Source organism: Convolutriloba macropyga, chromosome 5 (genome assembly GCF_964194025.1).
Source record: "Convolutriloba macropyga chromosome 5, txConMacr16.3, whole genome shotgun sequence".
In the NCBI taxonomy this organism is placed as follows: Eukaryota; Metazoa; Xenacoelomorpha; order Acoela; family Convolutidae; genus Convolutriloba; species Convolutriloba macropyga.
In genome coordinates this window covers 18,399,046-18,420,082 of record NC_134472.1, presented here as the reverse complement: position 1 = coordinate 18,420,082, position 21,037 = coordinate 18,399,046, and the positions used below count along the sequence as shown (strand labels likewise).

The window sequence follows — 21,037 nt, the reverse complement described above, 5'->3', positions numbered from 1 at the left end:
TCTTTGTTGAAAAGATATAAATTTTGTATCAATCACAAGCTGCAAAATCAGAACAATCTCAAATAGATATAAAAAGTTGTCTCCAATTATCTACTTGGGTGATTTGGCCAAGTGTCTTCTGTACTCTGGACCCAAACTGTTCATGTAACTCTTCACGTAATTCCTTGTCTTAGCCTCAATCTCAGAACTCATTCGTAGTTTCTCCATTTTCTTCGTTTTGCTCACTTCTTTACCAAAAATAAAGTGGGATAGCTAAAACACAGCGCAATGGAACACCAAGAGTACACATAAAGGAAACGAGGGGTTTATTCACCTCTCCCCTTGACCCTGAGTGTTTTGTCCCCCACCCCGAGCGCAATTTACGTTTTATTATACAGCACGTGACAATGTGTTGAAATGGAAAATGCGCTTGGAAGACAAAAACTGTCAGAAATAATATTAGTGAGTTTTATTTTTTGCTCTATTTCAACAAAGGACTAATTGTAAATTATTTTATGAGCTCCAAACTCCAAATCTATTTTATGATAAAGTATCCATATGAAATTTGATTTGTATTATTGTACCTATCCTCGTGCGCACCCAGTTTAATGAGCGTAGTAACCTATAACGCAGTTACCGTAAATACACCATAATGAGATATTTTGGGGGGTGTGTAATGAGAAAGAATCGACTGCTGTCGCATCCGTATTAAATTACAAAGTGATCTTTGATACATACTTTACGAGCAAGAAACTTGAAGTCATCGTTTGATCGTATTCTTCCAGTTCTGCAGTCACTTTTATTATACCCATTGAGACACTGAACCACAACTTTAGACACCTTTTCCATAAACTGTTCTTTCGCTTTCTTGGCAACGTCATTGGGTTCTCGAGCCGAGGACGATCTCTGTTTTGGAATAGCACCACGAGATCCACTAGAATTGCTGTATGAAGATCGATGGTGATCATGATGTGCAGATGTCTTGACTCTGTTCTGAGATGAGGGTTGCACTTGTTGCACGAGGCGAGTTCCATGGTTAGACTGTCCCAGTTGGTAAGAGGGCAGAAAATGTTCTTGAGAGTTGAGAAGAGACATCGGTTGAGGCTGACCACGCCCACCAGGTCCACGAGCTGGCTGAAACAATTAGACTATTTTGTTTCCGATTATGACCAATTGCTATATCATGCCTCTTTTATAACAGAATTAGCAAAGATTATGACACAGTGTTACCTGTTCAGTACAAGCCAAATAAAGAAGAGGCCACAGCGATTTGAAATACTGTTGAAATGTAGAATAAAGTTGAAATACTGAAAAATTGGTTGTAATTTATCATAGAGCCAACTATTTCGGAAACTGCTACTTTCAAATATTTTCATGAGCAAAGGAATACAGCACAAAGTTGGAGGGTACTGAAGTCTCACTGCATTATTAAAATAAGGCTGCTCGTGAGGTTGCTCGTATTCGCGTTCTACAAATGAAGCTTATTATAGACTTATCATAGACCAAAACAATGATTTCAATTGGAACACAATCAAACTTCTTGCACTTTTCGAGTGACTTTCAAGAGCAAATTTTCACCAAATGAGCTCCTGTAACCGCTTCAAATTGTGAATGAGAGCAATTTAGATTTTAAAAAAGCAAGCATAAACCAAGAAATCAAAAGTGAAAGTCATACGAAAGAAAAATTGATAGAAAAAATTCATCAAAACAATAAAAAAAATGCATTGTGGTAAGAGCAATTAATGGCTGACAATTAGCGGGAAAATTCAATATTCAAAGCCACTAAAGAGTCCGAGGAACTAAAAATGATATACAGAAAAGATAAACAATTTAAGTCGGGCTAATTGCTCGGGTATTCGTCGGGCGAATAACCGACCAACGTCGGGGAAGTAAAAGGAGGTCGTAAGGGGGGGGGGGCGTTACGCCCTAGGAACCCCCCCCCCCCCCCTCCGCATAGCCGGCAAGTTGTCGGAAAATAGCCGCCGTTGACTTTTCGGGATTGAAACAGAAAAAGAAGAGATGAAGGTTGACAGAATTTGTTTCTAAGTGTCAAAAGTATTCTAATTTGGCGTTCAGTTTCAGTTACATTCTAAAACTGTACTTAAATCAGCTTCTAAACTGAAGGCGATTAAGCTTAAAACTAATACCAGCTAGAAATGCTCTAATGACCTCTGATAACCCAATGCACTATGGCAATGACCGAGCTCTATCGGATTACACCATTTCTCCAGATTTTGCTCTTCTGACCTTGACCGTATTCACTACAATGTGTAACTCAATGAGTGAAACAATTTAAAATACATTCAGATGAGACAGTGAATGAGGCAAGACAGGAGCTAAACTAGTAGTGACTTATATAAAACGAAAAATATGATCGAAAGGTCAAGTGAATTAAAAACCAGCAGAACAGCTTCAATTACGATCCAAAGAATTAAAATAACCAATGACCTGACAATTAACATTGTAAGCAGCCACTTCAAACTAAGACAACCGTGTGGGAGTCAATGACAGACAAGACAGAAACGATAAAACAGAAAAAAATGGCAAAAATCAACCTCATTTATGTTTCATTAGCAAGCAATGAAATTCGTCATTAATGATATTAAATGATAAGGCAACAGAAATAAAAAAAGTGGCAAAAATCAAAATATACTAAGTTTCTGACAAAAAATAGAGTCAAGGTCATCAAAAAAGCATTACGTTACCATTGATGATTCAACCAATTGCAAATAAGCGCAATTAGAACACCGATGCAATTAGGCTACAGATACACGTGGAAAAAAATCCCTCATAAAACGAAAATTTCTCACTCCTTTTAAGTTTTCAACCAACTAACGTCAGACGAATTGATCTCGAACAACTGCCCGGCTAAACGATTTAGGAGGCATAGGCTAAAGAAGTTTTCAATGTGCAAACACTTCTGAATTCGGAGAGGTTATTTGAACCCTCGACCCCTTAGATGAGTGGAGGACATAAACCTCTGCGCTACAAGGGCCATGTACGATCACCGCTCACGATCGGATTCATGTTACAAACAAACTTAATTTCTGAATGGGGTCATTTCAAATCAATCCAAAAGAATAAAAGTCAAGCGTAACAGAGTCACTCAAGAAGTGAAATCGAAAGAATGATCTAGAAGAAAACGGTGAAGCAAAAATTTAGCATGAAAAAGAAACTAACGTTTACAACATTTGCTTCAAAGTTCGCTCCAGAGCAATGTATTATGCTCCTATAACTATTTCAGCGTGACTAAAAGCAACCAATCTAATTTGACTTCGCACGAACGTGAAAAAGCCAAAAAAGTGTGAACAGAGCTTTAAAAAAGACAGCGCACCAATACAATCCAAATACTTGTAATTGTTAAAGAGGCAAGAGCCTAAATAATATCCGTTGAGAGGCTGACGTTGGCTATTAATTATTGAATTTATGTCTCTTAAGAGGCTTCAGTGAATCGAGTACTTAGAGATTCCGAGCCAAAGGGCTTTAAGATAATTTAATGCCCTGCGGGCTTTATCAGTTCAACCCATTTTTGAAGACGAAAGGTTAACAAAGTCACACCATAATCGTTCAAGCAAAAAAAAACATTGAAAAAGACCGTAGCACTGATATATTTGCTTTAAACTTCGTTTGAGAGCAATCAAACAGTTAACAGAAGAATTGTACTTGATCCGCTCTTTAAAAGAAAAATAATAGCCAGCAAATTGTAGTTCTAGTAGTTCTATTAAGCTCCATACACATAACAAATAGCATCCTCTCTTAAAACTTAATGCACTTTATTGTAATGAACAGACATCAGCGGATTATTCCATTCTTTATCTAGCTCTTGCGACCATGGTCACATTCACAACAATCTGTCGATCAATCCACACTTGAAAACATAGCCGGCAGATTGCCGGAATAGCTCCGAAAGAATAGACCTGCGGGCCATATAATAGAGATAGAAACAGATACAGATCTAAATTGAAAAAAAAATCGACGCTGCTAAAAAAAAAACTAGGTAAAAAACATTCAGCGATAAATTAATAAAGCTTGTTAAAATTCATTCCGCAGAAGCCTCTCATTAGGGACCTTTACTGCACAAATGAGTTCCTTTGACCTTAAACAAATTCAAATTAAACTTAAGTTTTAAAGTGCAAAAGTCATTTTATTGAGTGAGGTAAGTCACGTATGATCAAAATCTAATCACGCAAATAACCTAAAAACTTTTGCTAAAGCGAGTGAGAAATGATGTCACGCGCGCAAATGCCGTTAGTGAGAGGAAGAAGTAATTCAGAAAAATTGACTCTTTCAGCTTTGCTGTGTGAACAAATGTAAAACGAAAAAAGAGCGTCAGACGACGAAACAAAAAAACATAGCAGGACAAGTCCTGAAATACAATCCAAGTAATTGAATGAAAGACAGACCTACTGAACCTGACCAGCAGATCAGTTAAACAATCCCAGCCAACAAGACAAAATCTTGTTGAGAAACTAAAAGAATCAAACAAGCTAACCAAAAAACGATCATTGCTAAAACCCTTGAAGCTTTTAACTTGAAGGCCATAAATGACTCATTTCAAAATACTCATTAACTCACGCAAAAACATTGAAAGAGATATTTCTGCCACTAAAAGTAGATAAACTGGACAAATATGACCTAGAAACTATGTAGTAACATACTAGCAAACCCTATAGGAGGTTCCCTGGCCACTGAATAAAAATTTCAAAAATTTAAAAAAATTGCAACTTTATCAAGAAATTGGTAAAAGATATTAAAATGTTGAATACCATTCCATGGCCAAAAAATATTTTCAGTAAACTGTTAGCAAACCCTAGATGAGGCTTCTTGCCCCTGGGCTGGAAAACTTGATTAATGACAATAAATGTCAGAAAATTTGAAAAAAAAACCAAGTTTGATTTTAAAAAAATGGTAAAATTCATGAAGTTAAAATGTTTAAAACCACTTGATTACCACTAGAAAAAATGCAAAAACCTATTATTAAACCCCAGAGGAGTTTTTTTTGACATCAAAGTCTGGAACAACTCAAAAAATGACAAAAATTTTCAAAACAATTTGAAAAAATTTGTATAAATTACCGTGTTTATGTTTGGAGTAGCAAAAGATATAGCGCTTAAAGTGGCCGTAAAGAGCAATTACGTCTTGCAAAGGACCTTTATCAACTTTCATAAACCTCAATTTCAGACTGGTCAAACAAAAAATCCAAAAATGACGAAAAAGTGCTAAAAATTTCATTATTCTAGGCTCAAAAACTCCCAAAAATGACCTTTTGACCTTGAATTACGGCCTTCCCAGTAGCTTCACGACTCTGAGTACTTGAGGGACTACTAAACGCGGGCCTCTAAGGAAACTTGATGCCCGCTGAGCTTTACCTGTTTATCCCGTTTTGAAAGCTCAAAGTCATGAAAACAGGTGTGAAAACATCTTACAAAAATAAAAAAAAAGAGCACCAATACAATCCAATTCTTGGATTGTAAAAAAACCAAGAGCACCGCAATATAGCTTCGCTCAGCTTACAGCTTCGCAGCTATAAACACCAAAACAAAGCAAAGGGAGGGTGGAGGGGGTGGGTGAGTGGGAGGGGGGTGGGTGACCGAGGGGTCAAAGATTTAAGATTAAGAACAGCCGTTAACACAATGGAACTCAAAACAGTTTTGGTGAATCGCTTCTTAGTGACCAGTATAAGGCGTAAGGCTCTAGAGCCCTTAATGCCCTCCGAGCGCTACCTGTTTATCCCGTTTTTGAGGTTAAAAAGTCAAATGAGAAAAACCTGTAGAAGAAGGGTGGGGGGATGGACCTGTAGAATACCAATACTCTTCTTCGAGTCGTTAAAAGACCACAGGACTAATATAATTGCTACAAACTTCGTTTGCGAGCAATTAGTTAGTTATCCAGTTAATTTTGACCTTTATACAAACCACCATTTTCTATTACATCAGAATTATTTAACCATTAAAAAAGGTCGCCCGGGCCCGACCGATTCTAACATTGTAGTCTGATTCAGTCGGGGAGCGGTCTGTGTGTGGGGGCTGGAAGAGGGAGGTAATAAAGTCCACTAAATAACCTAATGACGTTATTACAGGTTATTATAGACCACTGATAAGATTCAAAAGGAAAAAATGAAACCCGTTTTGCCTTAATATAGTGGTGAACTTCAGCCATTTGCCTTCAGCTGCTTAAAATATGCCATCACTTGATAAGTTTACAGTAGGGGTATTGGTAGCAAGAGGAGAGGTAAAATGTTTACTGAGGGGCTTCAAATAATTTTTTGAGAGCTCATTTAGATCATTAGAAAGATTTAAAGTAAAAATTTGGATACATTTTGATGTACCTAATAAGTTCACCAATGCGCCCCGAATGCAGTTATTAGAGCTATTATAGACACTGAAAAAATTGAGAAACCAAACCTTTTCAAATCAATCAATTTGATTTGAGAAACCAAACCTTTTCATTAGACTTTTAGCAGCAAACTGCCACTAAGTGAGTATAGCTTCTCATAATTGTGATTGATAGAGCAATTTAGATAGAATCGAAACACGCCACACAAACAAAACGCATAAACGACCAAAAGTGTCAATATTTCCCTTATAACTTTATTAGAACACTATTAAAAATCAATCGAAACGTCTCGAGGCGTGATCAAATGGCCGCAAACAAACTGATGCAGCCACGAAACCAGCGAAAAAAATCCCTGCCAGAATCACTAAATTTTTCAACCATCGTTTCACGCCTATTAACCAAACAGAAAGAAAATTTCTTACTGTACTATGTCTGATGGGCAAATTGAGCGGATCAACTCCAGATGACAGTTTCCCTAACCCCAGAGCAGCACCTGAGATCATGGCTAAGGAGTCTGCTAATGACACAGACCCACCTACATTAACAGACCCAGCTGCATCACCAACACTTGGATCGGTACCAGGGACAGCCGATGATGCGTTAAATGGTTCTGGAGGTGTGTGAATAGAATGTGAGCTGAACAATTCGACGTTGAAACTGTCTTCATTGTTGGAGTGGGCTGCTTGTTGGTTGGTAGCTTGATTGGCAGCATTGTAGTGACTGGTGACAATTGTATCCATGCTATCAAAAACTGTGTCAGGAATGTCGTAGATGCTATTCGAATTATTCGTCAAATTCTGGTCTTCATTTTTCAACTGTTTACTGCTCTGTGGTCCTTCGTTGTCATCTTCACTCTCTTCCTACGAAAAAACACCCGTTAATCATCGCCGTTTTTTGCAAGTGACTAACTTTCTCCCCTCCAGCTCACAAACAAACGCGGCAGATTGTCGGAAGAGACCCGCCATTGATTCCCATCAACCAGGTTGGGATTGAAAGAACAGATGAAAATTGGAAAAAAATACAAATAATTGTAAGTGCGCGTTTTTTATTGAAATTCGTAGATAGACATATTCTAGTTTCTTAATGAGAGGATACACGCAATAAAATCAATACCAAAAAGCGTTAGATATATAAGAACTAAGTTCAAGAAGTGGCCTTCTTAAACAAGGCTTTAAGGGTTTATTCCGTTTCCTTTTGTGATTTCGTGTTCCGACACTGACTCTGCTCCTTTTAGATTGCTTTGCTGAGCAACTTCTGTTTAAAACCAATTTAAGCGGAATGAGCAACGAAGGAAACTAGGCTAGAGAAGTAAAAAAAAAGATTTCACGCAAAATATCGAAAAAGCAGCAAAATGAGGGTGAAACAAACTTTTTGGTATAGCGAAGTGAAAAAAAAACATGGCAGTACAAGTCCTTCATTGCAATCCAAATAAATGAAATAACTAATAATTTGACAATTAGCCTTTTTACAGCAATATTAAACTAACACAAGCAAAAACACATTACCCTTTAGGCGCAAAGATGACCAAAAAATTGACAAATTTGTTTTCTAAGTCCTAGTCTTCAAAGAAGCAACAAATGCTATTAAAAGTTCCAGTATTAAAGAAAAACAAATTACTACATTCATAAATCCTTAACCCTAGCATACCATAAAACTTTTAACAGTTCCAATTGCTGAAAAAAGGACAATAGAACTACAAATTAAGGCAAGCCTCACAATTTCAATTAAATAGCTCAAGAAACTTTTAGTCAATAAAAACGTCAGCTAAAAAGGAGCCACAAATTTAACAAACATTAAGCAACATAAGAAGTCCAAATGTACGATTATAATTGAGACTAAGTGATGAGACCACAAGAAAAACAACAAAAACACGATACTAAAAAAATAACATTTTCTTCGAAAATAATGTGTCAACATCATTTCAATGACCGCTATGAATTCAAGTGACTAATTACGCTCACTTAATCGTCATTAGCAACCCGATGAAACTGGTAATTAATGATACAAATTGATAAATCAAAAATGCAACCAACTTTCACAAAAGCTCAAAAAGTTGCAAATATTTTCTTGAAAACAATTAGTGCCTAAGTCACAGAAAGTAATAGCTATGGAATATTGCGCTTACTTTAATCCTCATTATCATACGATGAGATTGTCATTAATGAGAATAGGTCATAAGACACCAATAAGTACAGCAAATATAAGCAGAACTCAAAATGCACTAAGTTTTTTTGAGAAGGAACAGCATATAGTCATAGAAAGCAAGCGTCATGAACTGAGTTATTAATTTATTTGAGTACAGTATCCTTGGCAACAGAGGAGATCTGTGATTATCAGGAATAAGAGAACACAATGCGGTGAACAAAAAGCAAAACAAAAATTATTTTTCAAAAACAGTTAGTGTCAGTCATACAAAGCACTGGCTTAAAATTTAAACACTAAAATGTCTAAAAGTATCTCTATATCAAACAAGGAAACCTGTTTTCAATGTTACTAAAGGACCAGGCAAAAAGTACAAGAACAAGCCAAACTAAAAAAATATAATTGGTGTCAAATTCGGGAAAACCCAGAGCCATGAAATCGAGCCAATAAAATTTCATTTATACCTAATTCATTCGCAACCAATGAAACCAATGTTATTATTGGTACTAAGAGATAAAACAGTGACAAAAAAGGCAAGCATCAAATATTCACAAACAACTAATGACAGTCTCATTAACATAAAAAGCATTAGCTGCACGTTTAAGAATTCAATTAATTGCAAATAAATTTGATCAGAAAACGTATGTATCATAATAATGGCACTCAAAAAGGGAACACTGAAAACAAGTCAAATGGCTGCACATAAAAGAAATTGCTTTCAAAAACCAAGAACTTTTTCAAATACTAATTCGTCACTCCACTTTGGGGTAATTTGAAGTCACGCTTCCAGCCTGACCCGCTCCCTTTTAGCTTTTTCTCTCCCTTCACTACTCCAGCGTGGTAAAAATATACTAATATAACAATATAATCCAAAAACTTTGGATTGCAAATAATAAGAGGAGGGATATAATAGCTTTCACAGAAAATGACAGTAACTATTAATATACATAACCGCAGATTGCCAGAAAATAGCTGCCACTGATTCCCAAAACCCCAATTGAGAAAACAGAACAAAGTAGAAAAAACTGATTGATGTTAAACATGTTAAAATGCAAACTATATTGATTTCATTTTGTTAGACATGCTCCTGTCAAGTAATTAGAGAATACAGGAGCTAGTATCAATACCAATCACCATTAGAGATGCTAACTAAGACGTACAGGGACAAAACTCAAGTACCGGGCATCTAAAACAGCTTTATGGAGTTATACCGTTTCTAGTTTTGATTCCCTTTTCGATTGATTCTGTTCATTTTAGATTGCTTTGCTGAGCAACTGCTGCTTAAAGCAGTTTGCGCAGAAATAGCGAACAGTCAAATTGGCCTAGAGAAGTCCATAAGAATTCACGCAGACTGTCGAAAAAGCGGTAAACGCGCAAAAGCGAAACAAATTTTGATTTGACGAAGTACAAAAAAGGAGCGTAATAATAGCCTGCTAAGACGAGGGCGGCCATTACATATAACAAACTAACGTCGGAAGAATTGCTCTCGGACGACTAGTGGGAACTCAAATCTATTGCAGCCTGCTTCAGTCGGGACTTAATAACTCACATAGAGGGCTTCAATTGAGAACATTAAAGGTTATATACGACTAAAAAACTTAAACATAACCGACTAACGTCGGGCGAATTGCTCTCAAACGACCGGCGGGTGGTTGTCAGCACCTAGCCACTGTTTAGTGAGGTTAGCTTTCGCTTGATTGAAGAGGCGTGAGGTATCTAGCCTTGTTAGTAACTAAATCATATAAAAAACTGAAAGTGCAAAATTCAGAAAACTTTCCACATTTCGCAGTGACGAAAATGTTCAAAGAACATTTTTTGCCTCTGGATTTTTGTCATGTAACCCATCTGCAAGACTTAAAAAGCTTCGTTGGCCAGTATTAATCGTTAAACTCAAAAAAGGACTCAAAAACAGCAAATAAAATGACAAAAATTTCAAAAAAAAAATTGAAAAAAATCATAAGTTTTATTAAAAAATCGATAAAATTTGTGATATTAAAAAGTTCAAAACTATTCTATCGCAATAAAAATTGTTCAGTAACCTATTATCAAAGCCTATACGAGGTTTCTTGCGGCTGGAAGAACTTAGATAATGACAAATTTTGAAAAATTTGAAAAAAAAAATTCAAGTTTTATCCAACAATTGCTAAAAATCGTGATGTTCAAATGTTGAAAAACATTCTATTACCACTAGAAACTATGCAGCAACGTATTATCAAACCCTTCAGGAGGTTGTCTGAACCCTGAGGCTGAAAAATTTTGAATAATGAAAATATATGTCAAAATTTTAAAAATATAGCAATTTTTGTCAAAAAAAATGCTAAAATTCGTGATGTTTAAATCTTGAAAATGATTCCATTACTTCTAGAAACTACATAGTAACCTATTATTAAACCCTCGAGGAAGTTCCTCGGCTCTTGAGGCTGGATAAACCTAAAAAACGACAAAAACTTTCGAAAACATTGAAAAAATTTGCAAAATTTATCAAAAAAATGCAAAAAATTCGCAGTGTTGAAATGTTGAAACCATTCTATTAACACTAGAAACTATTCATTAACCTATTATCAAATCCTAGAGTGGACTCCTTGACACCTAGGGCTGCTAGGGCTGAAAAAAATTAAAAAACTGACAATAATTTTCAAAAATCTTGAAAAAAATTGTGAAAATTAGTATAAATTTGCGTTTTTAGCTAGCGGTTGTTCGTCAGTAGCTAGCCACGGGTGGGGGAGGGTGCACGGGGGTGCCGATGGGGGTGGCGACAGTCGCGTGGTGGGGTGGGGGGGTCTTCAACCTCTAAGAACCGCTGTTCACACCATAATTATAAGACTCCAAAACTGTTTGAGCTGAAACAGAGCTAAAAGGCTCCAAGAGCACTTAATGCCATCTGGGCGCTACCTGTTTATCCCTTTTTTGAGGACGAAAAGTCAAAAGCGTCAGACGAAAAATTGGTCAAGCGAAAAATCGCATAAAAAAAAAGACCGACAGGACTAATATAATTGCTACAAACTTCGTTTGAGAGCAATTAAAAATTACACCAATTTCGTCGTATTTTCTATTGCAATTCTAGCAGTTAACTGCCATCACTTGATTCAGATGCGGAAATTTGTGAAAGAGAGAAATTTGGATTACGCAAACCAAAAAAAGTCTGGGGCGTAAAAGTCATTCGAGAAGTCAAACGGTTAAGCAAAAAAATTTGGCATTGAGAGACCATCACGTTTGCAATATTTGCTTCAAACTACGTTCGAGAGCAATTAAAAAATCTAACTAGTTATTCTAATAAGCCCTCTTTACAAGACAATATCGAACGATAACTGGTTCGATCGTTGGTGGGGGTAGGGGTGGAATGCGGGGCAGGGAGGCTCGGATCGCCATGAAGTTGCCTCTCACAATGCCTTTAAGTATCATCAGCAGCTTAGGTAAATTGTACACTTAGAGACTATTTAAGCTCTAAGAGCTGCTCAGCAACTTAATGCCCCCGGACTTTAACTGTTGATCTGTTAGTCCAATTGTCAGAAGAAAAATCGATCAAGTTTCAAATCACGTTAAAGAAGACTAACGGGACCAATATTATTGCTAAAAACTTTTTTTTTGAGAACAATGAAAAAGCTTAGTTTATGAATATGGATCACCAGAAAAAGAAACTGCGGAATTTCGTATCAATTTAGAAACTCACAAGATCAGCATCAAAATCACCATCAAAAGCGAAAAAAATTTTGGTTCGAATTAGAACGAAAAAGAAGCTTTATAATAGACTGCTAAGATGAGGGCGGCCATTAAATATGACAAATTAACGTCGGAAGAATTGCTCTCGGACGACTAGTGGGAGCCCAAGTCTATTGCAAAATGCTTCAGTGGGGGCGTGGGGGTAATAAATTCACAGAGGCATCAAAAGAGGTCATTAGAGATTATTATAAACGACTAATAAAAAATCAAGTAACAATTACACCAATTTCGGCGCATTTTTCATTTAAATTCTAGCAGTGAACTGCTGCCACTTGATTTCAGCTGCTGACATTTACGAATGTGAGAGTATTTCGATTACGCAAATTCAAAAAGTCTGGGAAGTAAAATTCATTCGAGAAGTCAAACGATCAAGCAAAAAATTTTGCATTAAAAGACATCACAATTGAAACATTGGATTCAAACTTCGTTCAAGAGCAATTCATATTTCTAAGTATTTGACCTAACTATCCCTCCTTACTGGACAATATCGAACGATAACTGGTTCGATCGTTTGGGGGTAGGGGTGGAATGTGGGGGAGGGAGGCTAGAATCGCCATGAAGTAGCCTCTCACAATGCCTTTAACTATCATCAGCTTCGGTAAATTGTACATTTAGAGACTAGTAAATCTCTAAGAGCTGCTCAGCAATTTAATGCCCCTGGACTTTACCTGTTGATCTGTTAGTCCAATTGTCGGAAGAAAAATCGATCAAGATTCAAATCACGTTAAAGAAGACCAACGGGACTAATATAAATGCTAAAAACTTTTATCAATGTGGATCAACAGAAAAAGAAACTGCGGACGTTTGTATCAATTTAGAAACTTACAACATCAGCATCAAAATCAACATTTTATGTAATGCAGAACTCATACCTCATCGCCACTAGAGCTGCTATAATCATCTGGCCCTTTAGCCAGTGGAAAGTTCCACTGAGTGTGTCGGGTTTTGGCGTGATAGTAGTACGTGTTCCCGTTCGAAGGATCAACCGCCGACCTCCAGTTCTTCGGAAGTCTGCGCTTACCACGAGACACACGCTCACTCGATGATTCACTCTTTACAGCTCTAGAAGAAACGTTGGTAATTTTATCAGGTAACGTTTGAGCAATTAAAGAGTTCGCTTGAACAGCAAAATTAACATGTGGCTGAGCTGGGAGACCTGCCACAAGTACACTAGGCGCTGCCATCTCTTGAGCTGCGGGAATCGACGTCGTCTCATTACTAAATGAAGAAGCACTATCTGTAGGCGGCTGATCTGGTTGTACAAGGGTTACAGGTTGTGGTTCCGCCACGTGCTCAGCTGTGTTAAGAGATGAGGAATTGTTGACATTTATTTTTGACTCAGAAGGTGCGGATGTGTTCAGAAGAATTGGCGCTGCTTCGGGAACCGCAGCACTTGCTAACAGAACTGTAGGCCCTGGTGTATGACTATGTTGATTGGTTGCGTTTGGATGGGAATTCACGGATTCTATTCCCGCAACGGGTGCAGGAGCTAAAGCTGCAAAAGGAATTGAGACTTGTTGTGGTACCAACCCATCTGTTGTTTGTATAAAAATAAGCTGTCCAGGTTGGAGAACAAGTGGGGCCGGAGTTGGCGCTGTAACCATAGACACTGGTGGAGCAAGGTTTTCACTAGAACTTTTTTCACTTGTCGCATTACCTGTACTAGTATTGATCTCTGCAGATTTGTTGGCCTCATCAGGAACCAGTTCTTCTTTGCTTTGAATTTCTGTTTCATCTTCATCCTTATCATCCTTAACAACTGCTTCATTCACTGACGTTTCATCTTGAATCTCTCCCGAGGTGTTGGTCAAACTTAATTCAAGTTCCATCCCTGCTTCAGATTTTCCCGTCTCCACATTGTCTCTTTCCGCTCGGGCGTTGGCCGAAGTCGATTCTTCGTTTGTCTCAGGAACTAAAACGTCAGTTTCTAATGGCTGCGTGGTCAATTCTTCATTTAATTTCTTGTCACTGCTCTGTGCGTCCGTCAATTTAATTTCAGGAATTGCAGAAAACTTGACCGGCGATAAAACTTCCCCACTTTCAATTGACTCATTAAGGGGAGTACTAGGATCAATTGGTAATTTTTCAACATCGTCATGCGTATGAGTCACATCAATTTCATCAACACCCAAGACATTTTTCATACTATTCTCAGGGAGTTCATTATTAGCACCATCATTCGTACAAACATGTACTTGATCTTGATTCGAATCGTCCGGTTTTTCTTCGGGCTTTTTGAGTTGATCTATGTCGCTTGAAGATTGGGATCTTGAAGCTGTATTGCTCACAGGTTCAGACGTAGACGAGTCATCTTTGATAGAGTCTGTGACGGATCTACTAAAAGTAAAATTGTAAACTAGTTTATATTCTTTCAACATATCTCATTCAATGACCATGAGCTCATTCAGCTAGGCTCATTCAGTATTTAGTCTTACTCCAGTATCCTCCTGAAGAGAGGATAAAGGGTCTAATACAAAACACCCTTTTTCGCAACTAAGACTAACTGAAACAATGTTTTAAGCAACGGGATTCTAAAACTCTAAAACTGGGCTTTATGGGTTACTCATGTTTCTATTTCTATTTCGCCCCCAACTCCGTTTATTCAATGCTGCTTTGCTGAGAAACTGATCCTCAAGTGCAGATTAATCGAAGAATAAAACTTACAGAGAAATCAAAAAAAAATTCACTCAAAACGTAGCAAAAGGGGTCAATATAGGCTGAGCCAAACACCTTCCTGACTGACGCGATAAAAAACAGAAAACAGGATAAGTCATGATTTACAATTCAAAAAATTTTCATTGATCATAGCAAAACTAGACCTCAAAACGACAAGGAATGCAGTTTAAAAAAATTACATTAAAAAATATCCGGAAGATCGCCGGCAATTAGCCATCATTGATCCCGTTAACGCGCTTTTGATTGATCGAAAGAATAAAATTGATTGATTTACAATTTTTTCTACAGTTTGTATTATGTTGAAGGGATTTTGTAGTAAGTCATACTCATGTCTCCTAATGAGAGGATACAGGCAATAGAATCAATACAAATAAGCATTAGAGGTGGTAACGCAAACCTATTAGAACAACGTTCAAGTAGAGCATCTAAAACTGAGCTTTAAGGGTTTATCCCGTTTCTATTTCTCAGTTCATTTTCTGATACTGACTGTAATCATTTTAGATTATTTTGCGGAGAAACTGTTGTTTAAAAGCACTATCAGCAGAAGACTGAAACTAGGGTAGGGAAGTAAATAAAATCACAAATGTCGCAAAGCGGCAAAATGTGGTGAAGTGAATCAAGTTTTTGACTAGCAAAGTAAACATAAACCACCTAACGTCGGTCAAATTGCTGACGAAGGACAGCGGGCGAATTTAATTCAGAGGGTGCTGTAGCAAAGAAAAACTTCATGGGTGCAAAAAAATCCAGCTAGGGAAAGATTTGAGCCCGTGACCTCCTGCATTCCTAGAGTGAAGCCCTTAACGCTCTGCTATGAGGCCCTTATGATCTCCTAGCCCACAAACGCCATTCTTTTAGCGACGCATACTTAAATTCTCAATAAGAGCAATTTAGGTCGAGCAGAAAGTTCGACAGTAATTAAAAACAAACTAGGAGCGCCAAAATAGTTGGTTGCAAAGACACGGGCGGCTATTAAACTGTGAAATTAGCGCACACGAACGGAAACAATATCTAAAAAAACTACATTTCTTCGAACACCGTTTTCTCAATTTTTTGTTATTCTTTTTGCACTTCACTTGTTTCGGGGTGATCGAAACCACCCCTCAAATTTGATTACAAGGGTTATTTAACACATTAATAAATCTTAGACAGTGCCTCAATACAAAACAGATTCTACGAATTTTTTAGGAGCACATTTTTTGTTTTTCGACACTGAATGTTCATTTTAAGCTGCTTTCTGGGCACAGGTTTTTAAATGAGGGATTGAGCGGAGAATAAAATTAGCCTCTAGAAATCAACACACAGTCGTGAAGTTCTGCTTACAGAGCAGCTTCGGTGAAGCGTGCACTTAGCAGCAAAAACTCAGCGAGCTGTTCAGACAATTAATGCCCTGGGGCTTTACAGGTTCATCTCGTTTTTGAAGTGCGAACGTCAATATAAATCGCTCCAGAATGCAAAAGAAAGTTCTAAAATAAGTTAAATATCTAGCGAACATTTCGCATTAAAAACACACGTTTACACTAATTCCTTCAAACTTCGTAAGAGCAATTAAAAAATTAGGAGCGCAATAATAGCCAACTAAAGAGATAACTGGGCAATTTATACTAAGGAGATAACAGTGCTATTAGTCAACACCGAAAACGAAGAAATCAGTAGTACAAGCCGATGTGTCCATTGAGTTCTTAAGATTTGTTAATTATAGGAAAAGAACTTACTTTCTTTTTCGTTTCTTTAGGCCAGTATCATCAAAACCATTGTTTGCAAAATGCTTACGCTTCTTGGAACTTTTTTGAAGCTTAAACTTTATGTCAGTAATTTCGCCATCTTTCTCAACTAATTTCACCTTCTCTCCCTCGACCATTTCAATAGATTCGTTCAAAGGAGAATCATCTTCATTGTTCACTCCTTTCTCTTCATCGGCGGGCGATTCGGGAGTTTCTTCATGTTCGGTTCCTTCAATTTTGACTCCAAATTTTTCAAGCAAATGATTAATTTCACCCACAATTAATCCTAGGACACTAGCTAGCGAACGTGAATCGAAATCAACTCTGGCAAACTCATCCCTGCTCGAAATATTAATTTGGTCTTCACTGAGAAATGACAAATCGTTCACAATTGCAGACAAAACTTCATCAAGGCTGCAGATTTTAATATCATCAGATGTTAACTTCGATTGTGGCAATTTCTTCAGAAGTTTTAAACAAGCAATCATTAACTTCATTGATCCGCATTCAAAATTGTCGATCGGTTTGTTCTGGATGACTCGATTGCGACCCACAAATATCATGTCTTGGACACTTTTAATCCTCCAAATATTACTTAACTGGTACTTTAATATTCTCAGCCCATGATTGCTTAGAAATAGTTCTAATATTTCAGATGATATGTCGCCTGAGAGAAGGTTTAAAAGCTGGGTTTTCACATCACAAATTTCTTCAGTTAGCAAAAGTCGCATAATTTTGAATAACTTCTCCTTTTTAGTTTTCGTGAATTTTCCACCAGCAGCCAAATCGATGAAATCCATGAGCTAAAACGATCCAAAATTACCAAATAAATGCAAATCTTGAAAAAATTGAAATTCCGTTGCAAATAAGTGAAAATTAATCTTCTGCGTTTAGATGACACCAAAAAGTAAAAACTAATAAAAACAGCACTGCTTTTTCTAAATGAAAACATATACCGACTAATGTCGGACGAATTGACATCATCTTTCGAATGACTGCCGAGGAAAATTTAGAAGGGTCTAGAGAAACTTTCATGGTGCAAAAACTGCTAAATAGGGAGGGGTTCAAACTCCCGACCTCTCGGATAAAATTCGCAGACATCAACCACTACGCTACAAAGACTATGTACGGTCATTGCTCAGAATCAGTTTCATTTAAACAACATACTTAATTTCTGAATGCGCGCAACTCGAACGTTCTAGTGTAAAACGGTCAAGAGAAAATTTTGCATAAAAAGAATTAAAAAAGAGTAACTGTTGACTTAAAAAAAGCATTGTCTTATCCGATTTATTTTTGCGAAAAGAGTTACCGGATCCAAAAGATGCGGCGGCACTTTTTCTATTTCAATATCTTCAATTAATCTTTCTGTAAAATCGAGTATAAAATGGTTGAAATTGTTCGTTGTCGAAACCGGATAGTTACCTGTTTTTGTTTGTTTTGGTTGAGATTTTGTATTATTAAAGCCTCTCATTTTTAACGACAAAATGATGAAATAATGATGATAATTAGCGAATACTGTTGCTGGTAATTTATGGTGGATAGGCGTTACGTTTGCCTGATTTTGAGTCTCAGGGATGAAGGTATTTCTAATGCTATGATCGTTTTGGTGATGGTCAAAGGTATCCTGACTAAAAAGCAATGCATTAACTGACCTGATTCTGTATGTACATCTCGATCTCCTGCTTCGTTCTGGTGTTCAAGTTGGCAGATTGGATTATTCCCCTGCACTTGGATGCATTTTTGCAGTCACAGAAACAACTCATGGCTCTGCGCGAGTACAGCTGTGCATTGCAATCAATCGTGATCTCATCTGAGGGACTCAAAGCGGCGAGTGAAAAGACACCCAGTCGAGGTTTACCATCCACCAACCACTAAACAATAACTTAAATCAAATCTCAAGAAGCAAAAGCTCTTTGATAGGGCAAAAAGAGAACAATCATGGCCAGCTGAGAACACCAACGCAGATTAAAAAAAGGCAAAGTAAAGGAATATTCTATGTTGCCAAAGACAAAATAATATATTTGCACGTTAAAGGCATATTTCTCTGTACAAAAACTCCAAGGCACCGGGCTGTTCGAATTTTTTGGGTTGTCCAAAAATGATTTTTTACAAATTGAATAGAAGCCAAAAAATTTTAAAATGAAGAACTTTCGTCTAATTAGAAATCAGTTAGGCTTTCTTTGATTTATGCTTAATCGGCACTGTGTAAACAAATTTTGCTCGACGATAGCTCAAAAACACAAGGACAAAGGTGACGGGTATCACCCAACTTTCACAAACTTGAACTAAACTCTTCTTACTGTCATTGTGTTCCACGTTCACGTATAACTGTAATCTTAAAATATGGGCCGTGAAAACTCCCGACAGAATCCAGCAAAATTGCTTATTTTCGTGTACGTTTTGAAGCGTAATGGTTTTTGGGGACAAAGAACCAAAAGCGTCAGACGAAATTGATCAAGCAAAAGGATAAAAAAAACGAAGAAGAACCACAGGACTAATATTATTCCTACCAACTTCATTTTGGGAGCAAGTAAAATCTCATAAACCAACCACTAAGGCTATCCAGGCTTTATCCGTTCATCCCGTTTTTGAGGACGAAGAATAAAAAAATTCAGACGGAAATCGATCAAGCAAAAGTATTAAAAAGGACCATATTTGGACAAACTTCGTTTGAGCGCAATTTACTAAAGCGAACAATTTGACCAACTATTACTTGCACTACACAACGGGCTTCAAAAATTATTTAAGCTAATTTTAGGATATTGCAAAATCTGATTTCGTAGCACTCTGAGATGTTAAGTTTTAACTAAGATTCTGTATAACTTAATGCTGCTTCAATTAGCTGCTCTTAAATAACCTTCAATTAGAGTGATATACACTACACTCACTTGACCTGATCTCTTTGAATTCAAGTAAAGAAAAGTCAATTTGACAGTAAGGGAGTCATTTTTGAGAGTAAGGTACGTCACGTGTGTCCAAAACCTTAATCACGCGAATGACCAAAAACCTCGCTCCACTAAGAGTGAAAAATGACGCCACGCATGCAATTCAGTTCAAATTGCTTAAACGAATGAAAAAAAAGCATATGAGGTGATTATGACGTCATATGGTCGTAAAAAAGATCTTGACGGCGAAATGAAAAACCAAGAGAATGCCAATAATAGCCTCAGCTATCGCTTTGCGGCTATTAACAAACAGAAATCATGCGTGAAAAAGTCACTTGACAATCGGTCGCATCAAAAATGCACAAAAATTACCAACAAGTCAACTGCAAAAAATTTTTGAGAGAAATTTAATTAACTTTGGGTACTCGGTCTCAGAATTTACACAATCATTTGATGCACTGGACCATTAATTCATCTAAAATGAAAGCCTGACTCATTATTTGATTACCTTTTAGATATTTTACGCTCTTGAACTTAAATTTGTATTTGATCAGCTTTTTTTGAGAACTTAAATTGTATCGGCTTCTAGCGTTAGCGATTACGTTCGGATATACCTCAATCTTAATCATGTAGGTGCAAGTTAAAGAAAGAAGCGGACTGCTTCAGGGTGCCCCGGATTTGAACGAATCCAAGAACACGCTTTTGTATAACCTAAGCTCTATGTTAGTCAAACTCTTATGACAGAAAAATTTAGAAACGAAGTGAAAGAGTGAGCATGCTTGTTCCTCCTTACCATTTGTAATTCACAATTGGGTTCACAGCTGTGATTAATGAACCTGGACAGATTCCCTCTCTTGGTCGCATCAATCGCCAAGCTCTCAGACATCCTCATGACGTAATGGTTCTTCACACCCAACTTTTTGTACTCCTTCATTCGTTGGGAGACATCACTCTTCCTAACAATGTCGCCAACAAACTCTACAACTAACGTTCCACTTTTGATATGTTCCACGCATCTCAAACCCCATCCTTTTTTGGCTGTTTTGAAGACTTCAGCTTTTGGCCGAGCTGAGGACATGAACTGCCTGTTAGCACATTTTTCTGTCACTCTGCATGAACTATTGCACTCGATGAAGAGCGATCGGTTAGCACAAGAATTATCAGCGCAACATTTTTTGTCCGATTTTGAGGGTGAAGATGGTCTGATACAATTACACGAGAAAAGCATGTCATTACTCGGTTTTTGTGTGCTGAAACAAGAGAACATATCGTAAATTTGAGAAAATTTGATTGTTCTAAATTTGCTTCCAGACCCCACGATTGTTGAGCATGATGAAAAAGGCACTTTTAACATCAATTGTTTGAATTTCTTTCGTTGAATTAGAACCTCTAATCAGCCACAGCATCTTAGTTCCATCCAGGCCACATTCTTCATTGATATTTTAATAACCCTAATTTTAACTTTCTGTTCAGATGGAAGCACTACAAACATTTAAACTTATATTCAAATGCATTTAGTTTTCAACAACTGAAGCATCGGAACAGTTTCCGGAGCACTTTAAGCTGCCTTATTTAAGT

The 21,037-nt window shown here is 37.2% G+C and overlaps 1 protein-coding gene across 1 annotated transcript in view; it reads right to left on the bottom strand.

The window, feature by feature from the left end:
* LOC142339195 (uncharacterized) overlaps nucleotides 1-21,037 on the bottom strand; it is a 45,843-nt gene continuing 24,806 nt past the window's right edge. The window contains exons 6-12 of the mRNA XM_075389007.1: nucleotides 20,253-20,709; nucleotides 18,227-18,445; nucleotides 16,566-17,377; nucleotides 13,050-14,514; nucleotides 6,738-7,175; nucleotides 718-1,113; nucleotides 1-252 (exon numbers count right to left, since the gene is read on the bottom strand). Of these exons, the coding sequence (XP_075245122.1) occupies nucleotides 91-252; nucleotides 718-1,113; nucleotides 6,738-7,175; nucleotides 13,050-14,514; nucleotides 16,566-17,377; nucleotides 18,227-18,445; nucleotides 20,253-20,709 (3,949 nt within the window). The 3' untranslated portion in view covers nucleotides 1-90. The remainder of the gene's footprint in view (nucleotides 253-717; nucleotides 1,114-6,737; nucleotides 7,176-13,049; nucleotides 14,515-16,565; nucleotides 17,378-18,226; nucleotides 18,446-20,252; nucleotides 20,710-21,037) is intronic.